Genomic DNA, 13,428 nt, shown 5'->3' with positions numbered 1-13,428 from the left:
CCTGGAAATTTGTTCCAAAGCAATCAATTGTTGATGGCAGACAAAACTAGTAGGATACCGGGGCAGGAAGAATTAATTTCCTATAGAAATCCAGTCTAAAGAGTCACAACCTCAAGTTAGTCAAAAGTAAACATCTACCAAATACTAAATCATTTCACTTCGTAACCTGACACAGCAACACAGCCCAGCCCAAATGCTTCACTGCAGACTTTTCCAAGCGCCAAGAACCAGCACGAGTCTTTCCAACCTGGATTTTTCCCTGGAGTCGCCACTAGAAGCCAACCATCCTGGCAGAGGGAGCCGTGCTGCACTGTGCTTGTGCCCGTGCATCTGGGAGAGACCGTGCTCCCTCCTCCCGAGCCGGTTAGGTTTGGTTTCAACAGCATCGTGAGAAGCAAGTCCTTAGCAAAAGGCTCCCATGCAGGTCTCTGAGTATGCAGCTCTCGTGGATGACGTCCTCCTGTCTGTCCGGGAGATCCCTGGAGCCAGGGTGCACCGCAGCACAAGCTGGACAACTTTCCACACCACCACCTGGACGGAAAGCTGCATTTTTCAGACTTCAAATGTTAGCATCCATTTAAGACATTTCAAAGGCTTCTGAAAGGCAGCATCTCCACATAGTTCAGCTCTTAACCTGCAGTTAAACCCTACCAGCCCAGACAGCTTACAAAAGCTGCAGCCCCAGCCGCTTGTCCCCACCCCAGTGCTCCCTCTCCACTTAGACCAGTTTAGGCAGATGAGTTTCCACACAGGAAGCTGGGCTGGGGAGCCGATCTAGTTAAAACCAAACCACCGCGAGTTAGTTTTTAAGCCTGGCTCATTCCCCTGATCTGGTATGCAGTGTGGCTGCACCAAACAGGCATTTGAAACAGGAAAACATTTAGAAAATTACAGCCTAAGCCCGTGCAGAGAGGACAAGCAGGGACTGGTACCAGGAGCTGTGACCCACAGGCAGTTTGCAGCAGGCGGGTTAAGGCAGCATGGGGAGAGCCGAGTGAGAATAGGTCCCTGTCCTGTAGCAGCAGCATCTCTGGGCCATCAGACTGTGTCTTGAAAGGTAACGCTTCATTCAAGCACAAAGACTTTCAGATGTTTGAGCCTTCTAGACCTAGGTCACTTGCAGGACCTGCTAAAAACCCAGCAAATGGGTTTTAGCTTGAAAACTGAGAAAATCCAGAGAAAGAAGGCAGAATTGTTAAGCAAACATGAACGACACAAGCTAGATCCCACTACTGCCCCTGCAGCCATGAAGAGGTCTCCTTTTGCTCCCACATGCCAATTTCTAGCAGAACTCAAGTACAGAGGAAGCCCCTCCACAAACAAGGCCACGAATGTACAGAGCAGAGGAAGGATAAGCACAACTCAGCCGTAAGCTCTGTTCACTGACAAAACCAGACACAACTCTGTGTGCAGCTACCTTGTGGACTACAGCTCTGACCAAGGCTGAACTTCCAAACCAAAGCTGGAGAAGCAAGAGGCAAGGTGAGTACCTCTGCAGCCTTCAGATCACAAGTGGGAAGGCAGCTCACAGCAGGAGCACTGTTTTGCCTTCCACACCTCCTTACACCACCAGTTTTAATGGTTAGGAATTGCACCCCTGAAATTAAGCTTCTCAAGTATGTTTTGCACTTCATACAAGACAAACATCTCAAGTGAAAGCTTTCAGGGGATGAGCCAATTGTATTCTTAAGGTACACTGAGGATCATCAGGGGGTTAGGAAAGCTCTTGTTAGGCATAAACCTACTAGTTACAAGAGGTTTCTTATACACAACTAAGCATCTTCCCTATAATCTGAAAAATTCCTCAAGTGGAGACATTTGCTGCTGCACGACCTGTTTCACAGCCAGATGAAGGAGTCTGCCTTAGTCCCATAACCACAAACACTTGAACAGCCGGCAAACACCACCAAAAGGGCACTGCAACTAGCCTTGCTGCTCTACCTACTTCTTCCAAGAGAAACAGTAAGAGACTGCCACAGGATTACAGCACCAGAACAACAGAGCACATTACATCAGGAAACCTGCTGGACCTTCAGCAACACCGTCCAGTTTGCAACCGCTGCAGAGTGCGGCAGCTCTAAGCCAAGTCCCTGCTTTCTGCAGAACACCCATTGTTATCTGCGTCCATTTGCTGACCTGATGAAGAAACCCATTTACTAGAGCTACTTTCCAGTACAGGAAAGCATTGCACCCATGTAAGCAAAGACCTGTTAATGTGACACTTGAAATACAAAGGTCAAAACCAAAGGCAGTAGGTGGGCACTTCTTTTGGGGCACACAGGTGTTGAATTTCACCATTCTGGATGTGTGTACCAGACACAGAGCATTTATTTGGGGGAAAACAGAGTGGTTTTCAGCTGCCTGCTCCAGGTGAGCTGCTAACAGCCTTGCTCTGCCTCAGGCATCCTGTATCCCCAGATAATCCAAGCAAGAATACTACATTTTGTGTCTCTGCATCTACATTTTGTCTCCCCCCATCCAAGACCACACACATCAGGTCAGCTGCATCCAGCGCTGTCTGGCATGTTGCCTCGCAGCTGCAGGGCAGTGAAAAACAAATGAATTTACACTATAGTACCAGAGAGGACCTTTTGGGTGGCTAAACAAGTGATAGGTCATTAATTGACTGCAATTGAGAGCAAACAGGAAGCAGATTTAGTCATCAGCTAGTCTGGGTTTGCATTTGTCCTTCAGGTTCCCCTAAATAAAGCAGACACTGAGGATCATTAGGACCTGATGGGCCACAACTAACAGCCTTTACATTGAACTTGGCACCTTAAGCCACTCCCATCCACAGGAAGTCATTAAAGCATCTCATCTCTTCACACAATGGACTGTCAACTTACAGCAAAATAATGGCCGCTTCGTCTCAGTTAAATGAGGAGAGATTAATGAAAGCTAAATCAATGCTGCTGGGACATTTGGGGTACCTACAATCCTTTTAAATCCATTTGTTTTAAGCCAGCATCGCTTTCAGTTGAAGCCAGTCAGCTTAGCCAGGTGAGTAAAATGGGCATGCAAAGGCCAAAGAGGGAGCTTTACTCACTGTTCTACTTAAGCTAGAAGTTGTGCCTACAAAACAGGCTGATGATTTCAAAAGCCAGACTACGTTTTTTTTTAACCAAATCTGGTAGCAGCACCTTCTACCCAGCTAAGCCTAGCTTTAAAGAAGCCTGACAAACAAACCACCTGCTGCCTTAAACTGGCTTTGCTCACATTCTTATTCAGACTAGTGATGAATGTGCAGATCAGCCTTAAATTTGGGAGAGGAGAACCACATTCCCTGTGAAGCAGTTGCTCAAGGACAGGCTGTACTCCAGCAGCACTGGCAGGAGATGTTGACTCCTGCCTCTATCAAGGCCACATTCCTTCTCCCATCTCCAACACCACACCAAAAGCCACTTAAAGTTATGTCTGCACTACACACAGCCTTGCCAAGGAGGTTTTTTTGCCCTTTTTTTGGGAGAACTGAATCAGCCTGAAAGGCAGGTGTTTTGAAACTCCACACAATCCTGTCCCAGAAGCTACCAGACAGGTTCTACAATTACAGCTTTCACTGCACTGCTGCACTGCACCCTTTGGTTCAGGCTAGTGACCTAAGCCTAGGCTTGGGGAACTCCTGGAGCAAGCACCCATGAAGGACCACGGTGGTAGTCAGGCTGGGCCTGACGACTCAGATCATTTTGACAAGGCAACTAAGTTCACCAAGGATTATCATTAACTGCAAACTGATCTTTATAGAGATTTAACATTAGGTATGGCAAGCTAAATCTCCAGTGGCAGTCCCTTCTGCTACGCAGCTCTACCCAGATCTGGATAACTCTCCAACTGTGGTAGATCTGGGACTGCTGAATAAGCTCGTTCTCTCACATTGCTGGGACTGCTGCTGTACTGATCTCTTCTTAGCACCGCCTTGCTGCACACCTCATCGCACCAAGTAAGGTGTCTCCACACGTGTCTCCCCAATAGCATTAGTGAAAGGTCATGAACTTCTGCTGTCCCTTCTCCACCACGTGTAATCCTCTTAATGCTGAAAGGGGCTTCTTACACACAAGTCCAATCCAGGATAAATTTAGTTTGACCTGAGGAAGACAACTGAAAAGCTTGAGGGACCATGAATAAAGTGAAGTATTTCCCCTGCTGGAATAGAATTTCTTCCCCAAGCTCCCCAACAAAAGAGCTTAAGTTGTAAAAAGACAGTCCTTTCACCTGTTATAGCTACTACATCAAGGGGGGATCTCCAGGCTCATTAAGACCACCCAAGCTATAAGTTTAACAACAGTAGAGCCTAACTACAATATACAAGTTGTTCCTCCAGCAGAGGCTCGTGAATTCAATTTAACCCAAGTGACAATACACCACATGAGATCAAGGGTGTCTCTGCTCCATTGGTCACCTATCCAGAAGCCAGGCTCTCCAAAGGCAAGACACTGAACCTGCAGAGCCTTGTCTTGTTCAAAGGCAGAGCAAACAGCTCTGACAGCCTGCTTCAGGCTTTAAACCACCTCCCCTGTGCAGGGGGGGACAGTTATATTCTGCATTATATTCTGAATTTTAGCAATCGGCTGGCTCAGTCTTACAGCCATCAGGTATGAATTTCCACAAGAGACTACCACAACTGAGGCCAGGGTCCAAGCACCAAAGCATCACCCCATTTTCAGATCACAGCTGTCCTAGGATTTGTGTCCTTGCTGACAGTGCCAACTTTTTAATGGAGAAGATGCTCATTAGCAACACATTAAACAAGGGAAGCAGCTCATGCACTTTACTGATCCAGAGACAGAAGGAAGCTTGCAGAACTACTGCATTCAGGCCCTCGTTATCTACCAAGAGGTCCTGACTCCAACACTAACAAAACAAGGCTGGGGCTGCAAGTAGACTAATAACTCTGAACTGCCAATGCCCTGGCAGATGCTGACTCAGCCACATATTTACAGCTGATAACTGCTGGCCAGGCTAGGGTACCTCAGGCTGTACTCCATTATCAGTCTCCTGCACAGCCCAGAGGCACCTTCTGAAAAAAAAAAAAATCACATTTCCATTAGCCTAAAGGGTAAGGATAGCCACTTTCTAGTCCCAGCTCAGTGCCCAGCATCCTTTGGGAAGCAAGCAAGCCTCTTTCCACCACAAGCATTTGTGCCACTGCACAAGGGATTTGATACAAGCTAAAAGCCTCTTGTCAGGTTACCCAGCAGTGCTGAGCAGGGCCCCCACACCACACAAATGGCTGTGCCAGCACCTACTTGTGAGTCTGGCTTCGACTGCTACATCAGGAACAAGAAAAGCTGCTTCGGATGTCCCAAAAAGCACAGCTTTGGTTGCCCTGCAGCAGAAGTAATGTTTGCTAGAGGAAGCCTCCCCTTTTTACATGAAAGTCCCACCATACTTGTCCTACAAGAGGTCTTCCACAGAAGTTACTCAATGATAGCCTGAAACACAAGCACAGTTTCCAATCCAGGCACCACCTCTCAAGCAGCTCCACACCAAACCCTCTGCTCCAGACATCCATAAATACCACAGCAACTAACAGACCAAGCAGAGATGTCAGCAGCAAAGCAAGCAGGTTCATTTCATTGCCAGGTGAACACCCCAGTCCCTCAGAGAAGAGCTTTAGAAGTCTAGAAGACAATACTGCAAGTTAAAATTGATGTGTCAGCTCTAAGCCCAGATCTAAACCCAGAACTAACCCACAACTTCACAGGATCAATCTGGTCTAGTGGGCAAGGGACAGTTCCCTTTATTAACCAGGTTAACTTTGGCAAGTAAGCTGAAACTTAATTAGGAAGCATTCCCATTTCAAATTATAAATGGGCTACGAAGGGCTACAGCTAAGATTTCAACAAGGCAGCCAGAAACAACTTTTTCATGAACTCATTGTAAGGAGATCAAGGAAAATACTCAGGTTTATTCCTCCTTATGCTTCCAGTGCATCGAGATCAGATACAACACTGACTACCACTGTGCCAAGGGACAACAAGTGTCTAAACAGCTCAGTACAACAGCAAATCTCTAAAAGTGCACCACTAACCACAGCACTGACCTGAATTAGTTAATATTCACTATGCAACTGCTCAGGAGTAGCCAGCATATCCTCCAATACCATTTTACTAGGCACGTTTCAAGCAATGCTGGCTATAGATCTGTACCGCCAAGCAAGCAATTCATTTCCTCTGGTATTTCTGCAGCGCCAGCACAGGATCACATGGCCAGATCAGCCCCTGGTGCACAGTGCTAAGCCCTTCAAATACCCAGGAGATTAAGCTGCACTGGAAGTCATCTAGTAGCAGTCATTTCCCTAGTCCAGAACAAAGTTGCACTGACCAAGCATCAAACAGACCCACAGGACACCCAGATACCCGTTCACAGCTTTTACACCCATTTGATTAAAACTCATCAGCTTCTCCGTAAGCATAAGACAACCCTGTCTCCAAGCAACTGCAATGAAAGCTTCTCCGCCTACAGCAGCCTGCAAGGTCACCAGCTGGTGAGGTTTCTCCCTTTACTTCCCACTTTGTTTTGGGACAAGTCCAAAGGGTCAGTTTGTTTCCAATAATGGCCAAAGTGTTTATTGACCCTATAATTCAGAGGCTGGAGAAGCAACAGCAATCTCTTTCAAGTGCCCAAATCCTTGGCAGAAGCACCAATGCACAGAAGTGCGCTGGCAAGAGGAGCATCAGACACCAGGCAGGTACATTTACTGGCAGATCTTGCCTACTGTAAAGGGACAAAAGCACGTCCTTCACTTATATAAAAATAAGATTGGACCCAACACTCTTTGCTTTGGCATGCAGCCTTCTGTTTTGAGGCAGATCAAGTGCAAGACAGCAGAATATACCCACTCCCCTCAGCCTGCAGGAAGCAAGACTTGCAGCATTGATTTCATAATCCCAAGCTTGCTTTGCCGGAAAGTTTTCTCCTATGTGTACTGCTTCAGTGTGCCCTTAAATACGCAGTTAACTGACCTGTAGCAAACACGGTTATTCAAAGTTCTTTTACATTTTTAATGTATGCAGCAGATCAGCCATACTAACAGATTAATCCTGCTTCCAGGACAGGCAGACTGTAAGGAGTCTGCTGGAACTATCTATGCCAGAAGTTGGCAGGTCAGGCAGCAAGAGCTCACATCCTGCCCACACGGTGATCCACAGCATGACAGGGAGCATAAGCTAGGCTTCCCAGGCACCTCCACGCTGCCAGGGAATACTCAGGCTATCTATTTCAGGCACGCACTGAGGATTACCACTACCACCACAGGTTCACTAGGTCCCACCAAGCAACTCCCCACTTCTGACAGCCCTGGATCCTCAAGCTTGCCTCAAACCCAGCTTAACAATTCACCTGGCAGGATGTCACGTTTGCTTTTCGTGACAGGTGTGGTGCAGACTCCACTGAAATCCAAAGAGTTGTCCAACATGGCATTTATTCGGCGGAATATATCTGCATTGCTGCAAGTGGAAAGTGCAGGGGCATCTGGGCTATCCCAGCAGTCTTTTATGCTCCTCCCAGTATCTTCTTTCTGGTAAAAAAAGAACAAGTATTAGTGTCAAGCAGGCTAGTACTCACCACCCGGCTTTCAACACATTGTTGAAAGTCTGGATTGCCTCCAACACTTATATTAGCTTTAGCTCCAGGTCTTAGCAACACTCAAGTACAATTCTTCACATTAAAGAAACAGTTAAGCAAATGGGTCAGCAATTTGTCAGCACAGCACATCAGACCAGGACCACCCTAGTCACAAACAGGTACCAGCTCACCACGGGGAGGATGAGCTCTAGACCAAGAGCCACAGCACCCAAACCAGTGTGGTTGCTAACACAAGACCCTTGCTGCTTTTCTCCACTTTAGCGATGTGCTGGCAATCTGGTTAACAGAGGCATGCACCTTCTCCCCAGAATCAGCCTCCTGACACTAGGAATGCTCATGGTTAAGGCAGCTACCACAAGAAATCACAGTAGCTCCTCCTGTGCACAGCAGGAGAGAGCAAAGCTCACTTCACCACCCATATTTGGCAGCTCTGAACAACATCTTGGAATGGCTCAAGTCAACAGCCATGCAACCACTTAAAAAAACAGGCTTGTGGAAAAAACCATGACTTCCTAGCTAATCAAACATAGCCCCAGATCCTAAGGTTTTCCCTTGGCAAGGCAGAGAAAAATCCTGATCTTCTCTTTAGGTAGCAGCTCCTGACAACAAAGAAAGGTTACCCCCAAACCAGCTCTGCTTTAACATGACCCTCCACAGGCACTGATCCACCAGCATCTAGGTTTTGAGACCATCCTACACAAGCCTCAGCTCCTGTAAATCTTCCTCCGCACAAAAAAAAAAATCAAACCCCTCCTGCTTCCTGGTGCCAGTCCAGAGAACCAGCAAGAACAGCTGCTTCCCCCAGCACTGCTCAAAGCCACTTTCATATCTGGGCTTGTTTTGGTGCAGCTGCACAACATTCAAGCCTCTGCCAATCTAGAAGCTGCTAAACTTCATCTCTAACCAGCATTTTTGGACCAAGGTCAGGTCTTCCCGCCACCCAAAAGCCACTGCAGCACAACTCTGCTCCTGAACATGCTGAGCAAATGGTATTGCTATCAATTAGGGCCCACATTAAAGAGAAGAGCAGGAAGGCACAACCTCACCAGACTTGGCCTCCAGAGCAGAATCCTTGCCATTAAGCAAATCGAGTTAGAGCCAGATTCAAAGAACTGAATTGCAGCAAGGCTGGCGAACAAGCCCCTGCTACTCCAAGACACACAAGAGCCTATAGCTCTAAATTAGGCCATTTGTACTTGTCAAGGAGACATTTAATACATCTACCTTTTGGATGCATTCCTGCAGGAGTTTTGGGCCTGACTTCCCTTACATTTCTCCCCCTGCTTTACCCACTAGCAAGCCTGAAGCACCAAGCTGGTTTTACTTTCAAATCATCTTTTATGATCCTTTCAGCATGCAGCCTGTGGCAGAAGGCAGGTGTAAACTGAATTTCACATGGACACAGGAACTTTAGCCCAGCCCAAGTACAGGACTTGCATCTCACCCTCCAACCCCGTCATTATCAGCAGTTTTACTGCCATAACACATGATCTGATAGTTTTCTCCACACACCTGAGCTTCCCCACACACACACACACCCATTTAGCTAAAAAGCAAAGTAAACCCTGTCCTGGAAGCAGCAAGAATAAGATACTGAATTGACAACTCGCACCATGCCTCCAGGCAGGACCTGAACAATTGATTCAGGATTTCGGCCCGTTTAAGGCTATTAACATCCATTCAACACTTGGAGTCCAGGATCTTTGTCCATTGAAAGGCTCGGCCCACCCCCAGATAAGGTCCTGGGACTCTGCAGGAGCATTTACAAGCCAAGAGTAAAACAAGTAGGGCTGAAAGCAGGCTTCAGGCAAAGAGGAAACAGGCAGAGCAAGCTTTAAGTCATCGTTATAAAAAGCAGCCGAGTACAGAAGCTCAATTTAAGAGAGTATTGCCAGTCATCTTTAATAAAAAGAAGTGCCGCATCAGGCTGCTTTGGCACAAGTGTGAAACTCCATAGTCTACTCCTCTTGCTGCTAAAGAACCACTTACAGAAGGAGGCGAATCTTTTCCCTAAGAGCCTGTGCTAGCAAGACAAAAATAAACCCGAGCAGCAAACCAAATGCCTGACCCGTTCCTGTTCATTTAGCATTTGATGCTTCCCACAACTGGCAGCACCAGTCCTGCTACAAACAAGAACAGAAAACAGCAAGAGTACAGCCAAGCATTTCCACAAAAAATTCCTTCCACTTACAGAGCTTTTGACCTTAAGACTGTCAAGGATATCCCAGAGATATTGCAAGCATCCTGGATGCAGGAGCTGGCATTCAACCCCTTGTAGTTGGGGTGTCTCTAAGTGGCTCATGTCTCTATACCTTCCCCTGGAAAAGCTCACCCTCCTCCACCTAAAGCCCTAAAAGAGAGAGATTCCTGCAGAGCTCTTCTCAAAGGTCAAAGCACACAGGACCCAAACCATTCAGCAATCTGGATAGTCCAGTGGAAAGTTAGCAAACATGTAACTGGAGAATATGCCCATATCCTTTAGTCTCCAAGTTAATAACAAAGCACAGGGAAATATCATACCTGAGGCTGCGTCATACAGAACCTGCTCTACTCTTGCATCCCCAAGCCAAGACAAGCAAAGGAGCACTCTTGAGCCCAGCTAGGATTAGCTTTCAATACTCCATTTTGAAGGATTTTGCAATAGTTAAACACATGCTGCCTGTTCAGGCTTCTCTGGAAGTCCTCTGCACAGTGGCAACTACAGCTACAGCCCAGGCTCGGAGCTGGTGATCCCCTCTGCTTTCATCTCCTGGTGGATCTTAATGTGCAATAGGGAGGAAGAGTTTCTACTCCCTCAGAGTAACAGAAAGACAACCGACAAGCCTTACCACCATGGCAGATAGCTCGTTTGCTGGCTCTGCATCAAGAAGCTGGCAACTGAAGCACAGCAGCTGCAGGTCTGTGGAGTTCACATCTCATAAGCCCCAAGCAAACCCCATGGCTGCAGCCCTGCGGTTTACCTGCAGGAGGTCCCACTCCAAAGACCCACAGGAAACAAACCTGCAGCAGCTCAGTCAGGGGAACAACATACACCTGTGCAGCAAAAGCCACTGAAGATGTCCAAGGTTAAGTGGAAACGAAGGCACCTGCATAGCCCTGAGGCAGACACACCTGTAGGAAACCTACAGATAATGAAATCCCAGGGCTAGGCAGAACCCAAAGCATCACAACAGCTCTGGCACAGGATTAGGATATTCTAATCCTTAGGGAAGTCATTAAACACAGCTCAGCTGCCAGTATGGCCACGATGTGCATTAGCTCTGGGGGACACTTCGAAGCAGACAAGGCTCATCCACCTCAGCTACAATGCAACCTTTGCTTTTTACGTCTTTTGTAGAAATCCCACCAGGGCAGCACCACACCAATGCCCAAACGGGTTCTCAGAGCTCTAGCTACAGCCAAGAGGGCCTTGAATCCCAAGACAAAATTTAAGATGCTGTTAAAATAGTGTCAGTCTCAACATAATCAAGCCAAGATGGCTCCATACTTCGATGAAAAGCAACTCTAAGCCATTTTTTCCCTGGTATGTTTTGCTTTCCAAGCTGAAGTCAGCTACACAGACAAAAAGCATAATATTGGTGTAACTGTTCCTACCAAACACCACCATAACAAAGCAACAAGCTCCCGCACCCAACTCTTTCCAAATAGGGTTAGGCTTGACTGTGTCAGCTCTCTCACCATCAGCAAGGCTGAGCTTACACAGCTCTCCCAGGGTTTACTTTGTGTGGAAAGGGTGTTGAACACACCTGGCTGGAACAAAGACTGGAAGGGATTTTGATGATATTATTTAAGAGCAGCATTGACTTCAGAACACCACCAATTTTGCCAGAACTCCTGTTTTTAAAGAAGCTTCCCTATCAAGGCACCTACTTTTTGGAGCAAAACATTTTGAAACTATTATCAAGCAGCTTTGGAAACAAGCTGTATCACAGCTACCTGTTTCAGCACATTACCAATGCAGAATAATGGTTTAATTGGTTTAGAGACTGTTCCAGTCAAGATAAACTTCAGCAAAGCAACAGGATCCTGAAAACTCCTCACAAGACACAGCTCCCATCCTTTGCACAGCTCCAGCTGCCAGCACACATGGTTAACCTATCACCAAAGCAGCCACAACGAGTGTTAATTGGTTTTAGCTGGGGAATACTGAAGGGTAAAAAATAAACAACTTGTTTTTCTAGAAAACTCTCACTTGCCTCTGCCCATACAGCACAGAGGTTAGGGACTAAGTCTCCTGGGGTCACCAAAAGAAGGCAGCTTTGCTACAGTGGAGCTTGCAGTTGCCAGGATTAAGAGTAAAATAACATTGCACGCTAAAAAAAGACAAAGTTTAGAAGCACTGAGAACTACCACTTGCTACCAAGCAGGTCCATGGATTCCCACTCAACCCAAAACACACCCCTCCATCATGAACCAGGTCTCACCTCCACATACACCCCCACCCCACCCCCGGTAACCTGGGATGAGCACAACCATAGGCACCGCTTGCTGGTTGCACTGGGACCACTGGGTTTCCTCCAGTAATGTCTTCATCCCTGAAGGCAGGACTGGTCGGTTGATGGATTGCCTGAGGTGAAGCTCCATCAGAGCCCCTTGTTCTCTTTGGGGGGGGGTCAGCAGGCCTCAGGACTTCACTCAGCAGTGGGGTCCGGCTTCGGGGGGAGCCCGAGCGGGGGCTTAGCCCCCGCTCGGGCTCCCCCCGAAGCCGGACCCCACCGGTCCGCTGAGGGAAGGAGGAATCCCATCCCTACTCCTCCGCCACGCACGGAGAAAAAGGCGGGAAATCACCTCAGCGCCGCTCTCCCCCCCCCCCCCCCCCACTTCTCGCCGCCCCCCCCTACCGCCGCCAACGTGTGAAACCACGTGACGCGGGCGGCCTTAAAGGAGCCGCCTCGCTCCTCCCTCTCTGAGGCACCGACAGCACGTGTCCCACCCGCTCCCCCCACCACCACCACCCACCCCCCTTCTTCCCCTCACCGGCGGGAAGGCCATGGGGCGGCACTGCAAAACGGGCGGACCAACCCCCCACCACCACCACCCTCGGAGATAAAGGGAAGCGACGGGAACGGGCAGCCCTACCCGCCCCGCCGGCTTTTATGGGCCGCGGCCCCGCCGGGTGGGCGGTGGGGGGCTGGGGGGGGACGCTGAGGGGAGAGGAGGGGCCGATGCGCATGCGCGTTGCGCCCGCCGCGTGGCGCATTCCCACCCCCCCCCAATTACTCCTCCCCTATCCCGGCATGCACCGCACGGGGTGTCGAGCTCGCGGTGGTTCCCGCGCTGAGGCGGTGTTTCTTTGTCTCCTCACGACGCCCGGTAGCGGCTTGAGCCTCCCCGGCTCTGCCTCAGCGCGGGTGTCTCTTCACACGTAGGTTGTGATGCTCGCTGTGCTCCGTGTGACGGCGTTGGGACATCCAAGGGGTTAAATCAGGGCCCCCCAAGGGGAATGGGGTGGCGGCGGCGTTGCCAGCTCTGGGTTACAGCTGCGGTGACAGCCCCCCAGGTCGTTGTGGAAATGGGGTTTTCCCTGTGGGAGAAAATGCTTGAGGCCCAACGGTTGGTGGTGCTGTGGATCTGGCTGGCATTTTGTCACCGTAAAAAAAAAATAAAAATTATCCTGTCTCCTACCCACGCGCTGGAAAAAGCAGAGAGCCCCTCACCCTTTTTGCAGCTGCAGAAGGGGTCGGACTTGAGGTGATTCGGGGTTCAGGCCTTCCCGTGCGTCCTTTGCTCATCCTCTCCCTCCAGTGCTGGGCCTGGGTCGCTGCTGGGCTGCAGCTTTGGAAAGGGAGAGCCAGGGCTCTCTTAAATCCCACCCAACCCTTGCTGGGAGGAGAAATCTTGATA

The 13,428-nt window shown here is 48.8% G+C and overlaps 2 protein-coding genes across 8 annotated transcripts in view; one reads left to right on the top strand and one right to left on the bottom strand.

Annotated features, from left to right (window-relative positions):
* Nucleotides 1-13,364, bottom strand: part of CPEB1 (cytoplasmic polyadenylation element binding protein 1) — a 42,072-nt gene extending 28,708 nt beyond the window's left edge. For 2 of the 7 annotated variants that reach the window (XM_075764585.1, XM_075764586.1), the window contains exons 1-2: nucleotides 12,562-12,707; nucleotides 7,339-7,516 (exon numbers count right to left, since the gene is read on the bottom strand). In XM_075764585.1, coding sequence (XP_075620700.1) covers nucleotides 7,339-7,516; nucleotides 12,562-12,576 — 193 coding nt within the window. In that variant the 5' untranslated portion in view covers nucleotides 12,577-12,707. Of the gene's footprint in view, nucleotides 1-7,338; nucleotides 7,517-12,041; nucleotides 12,181-12,425; nucleotides 12,448-12,561; nucleotides 12,708-13,241 lie in introns of those variants that run through there. The other 5 variants (XM_075764582.1, XM_075764583.1, XM_075764584.1 and 2 more) reach the window with 4 other exon arrangements.
* B2M (beta-2-microglobulin) overlaps nucleotides 1-13,428 on the top strand; it is a 78,161-nt gene that overhangs the window by 45,116 nt on the left and 19,617 nt on the right. The window lies entirely within an intron of this gene.

The sequence above is a fragment of the Balearica regulorum genome, chromosome 12 (genome assembly GCF_011004875.1).
Source record: "Balearica regulorum gibbericeps isolate bBalReg1 chromosome 12, bBalReg1.pri, whole genome shotgun sequence".
NCBI lineage: Eukaryota > Metazoa > Chordata > Aves > Gruiformes > Gruidae > Balearica > Balearica regulorum.
The sequence above is the reverse complement of the archived record's forward strand: the minus strand, read 5'-3'. Positions and strand labels throughout refer to the sequence as shown.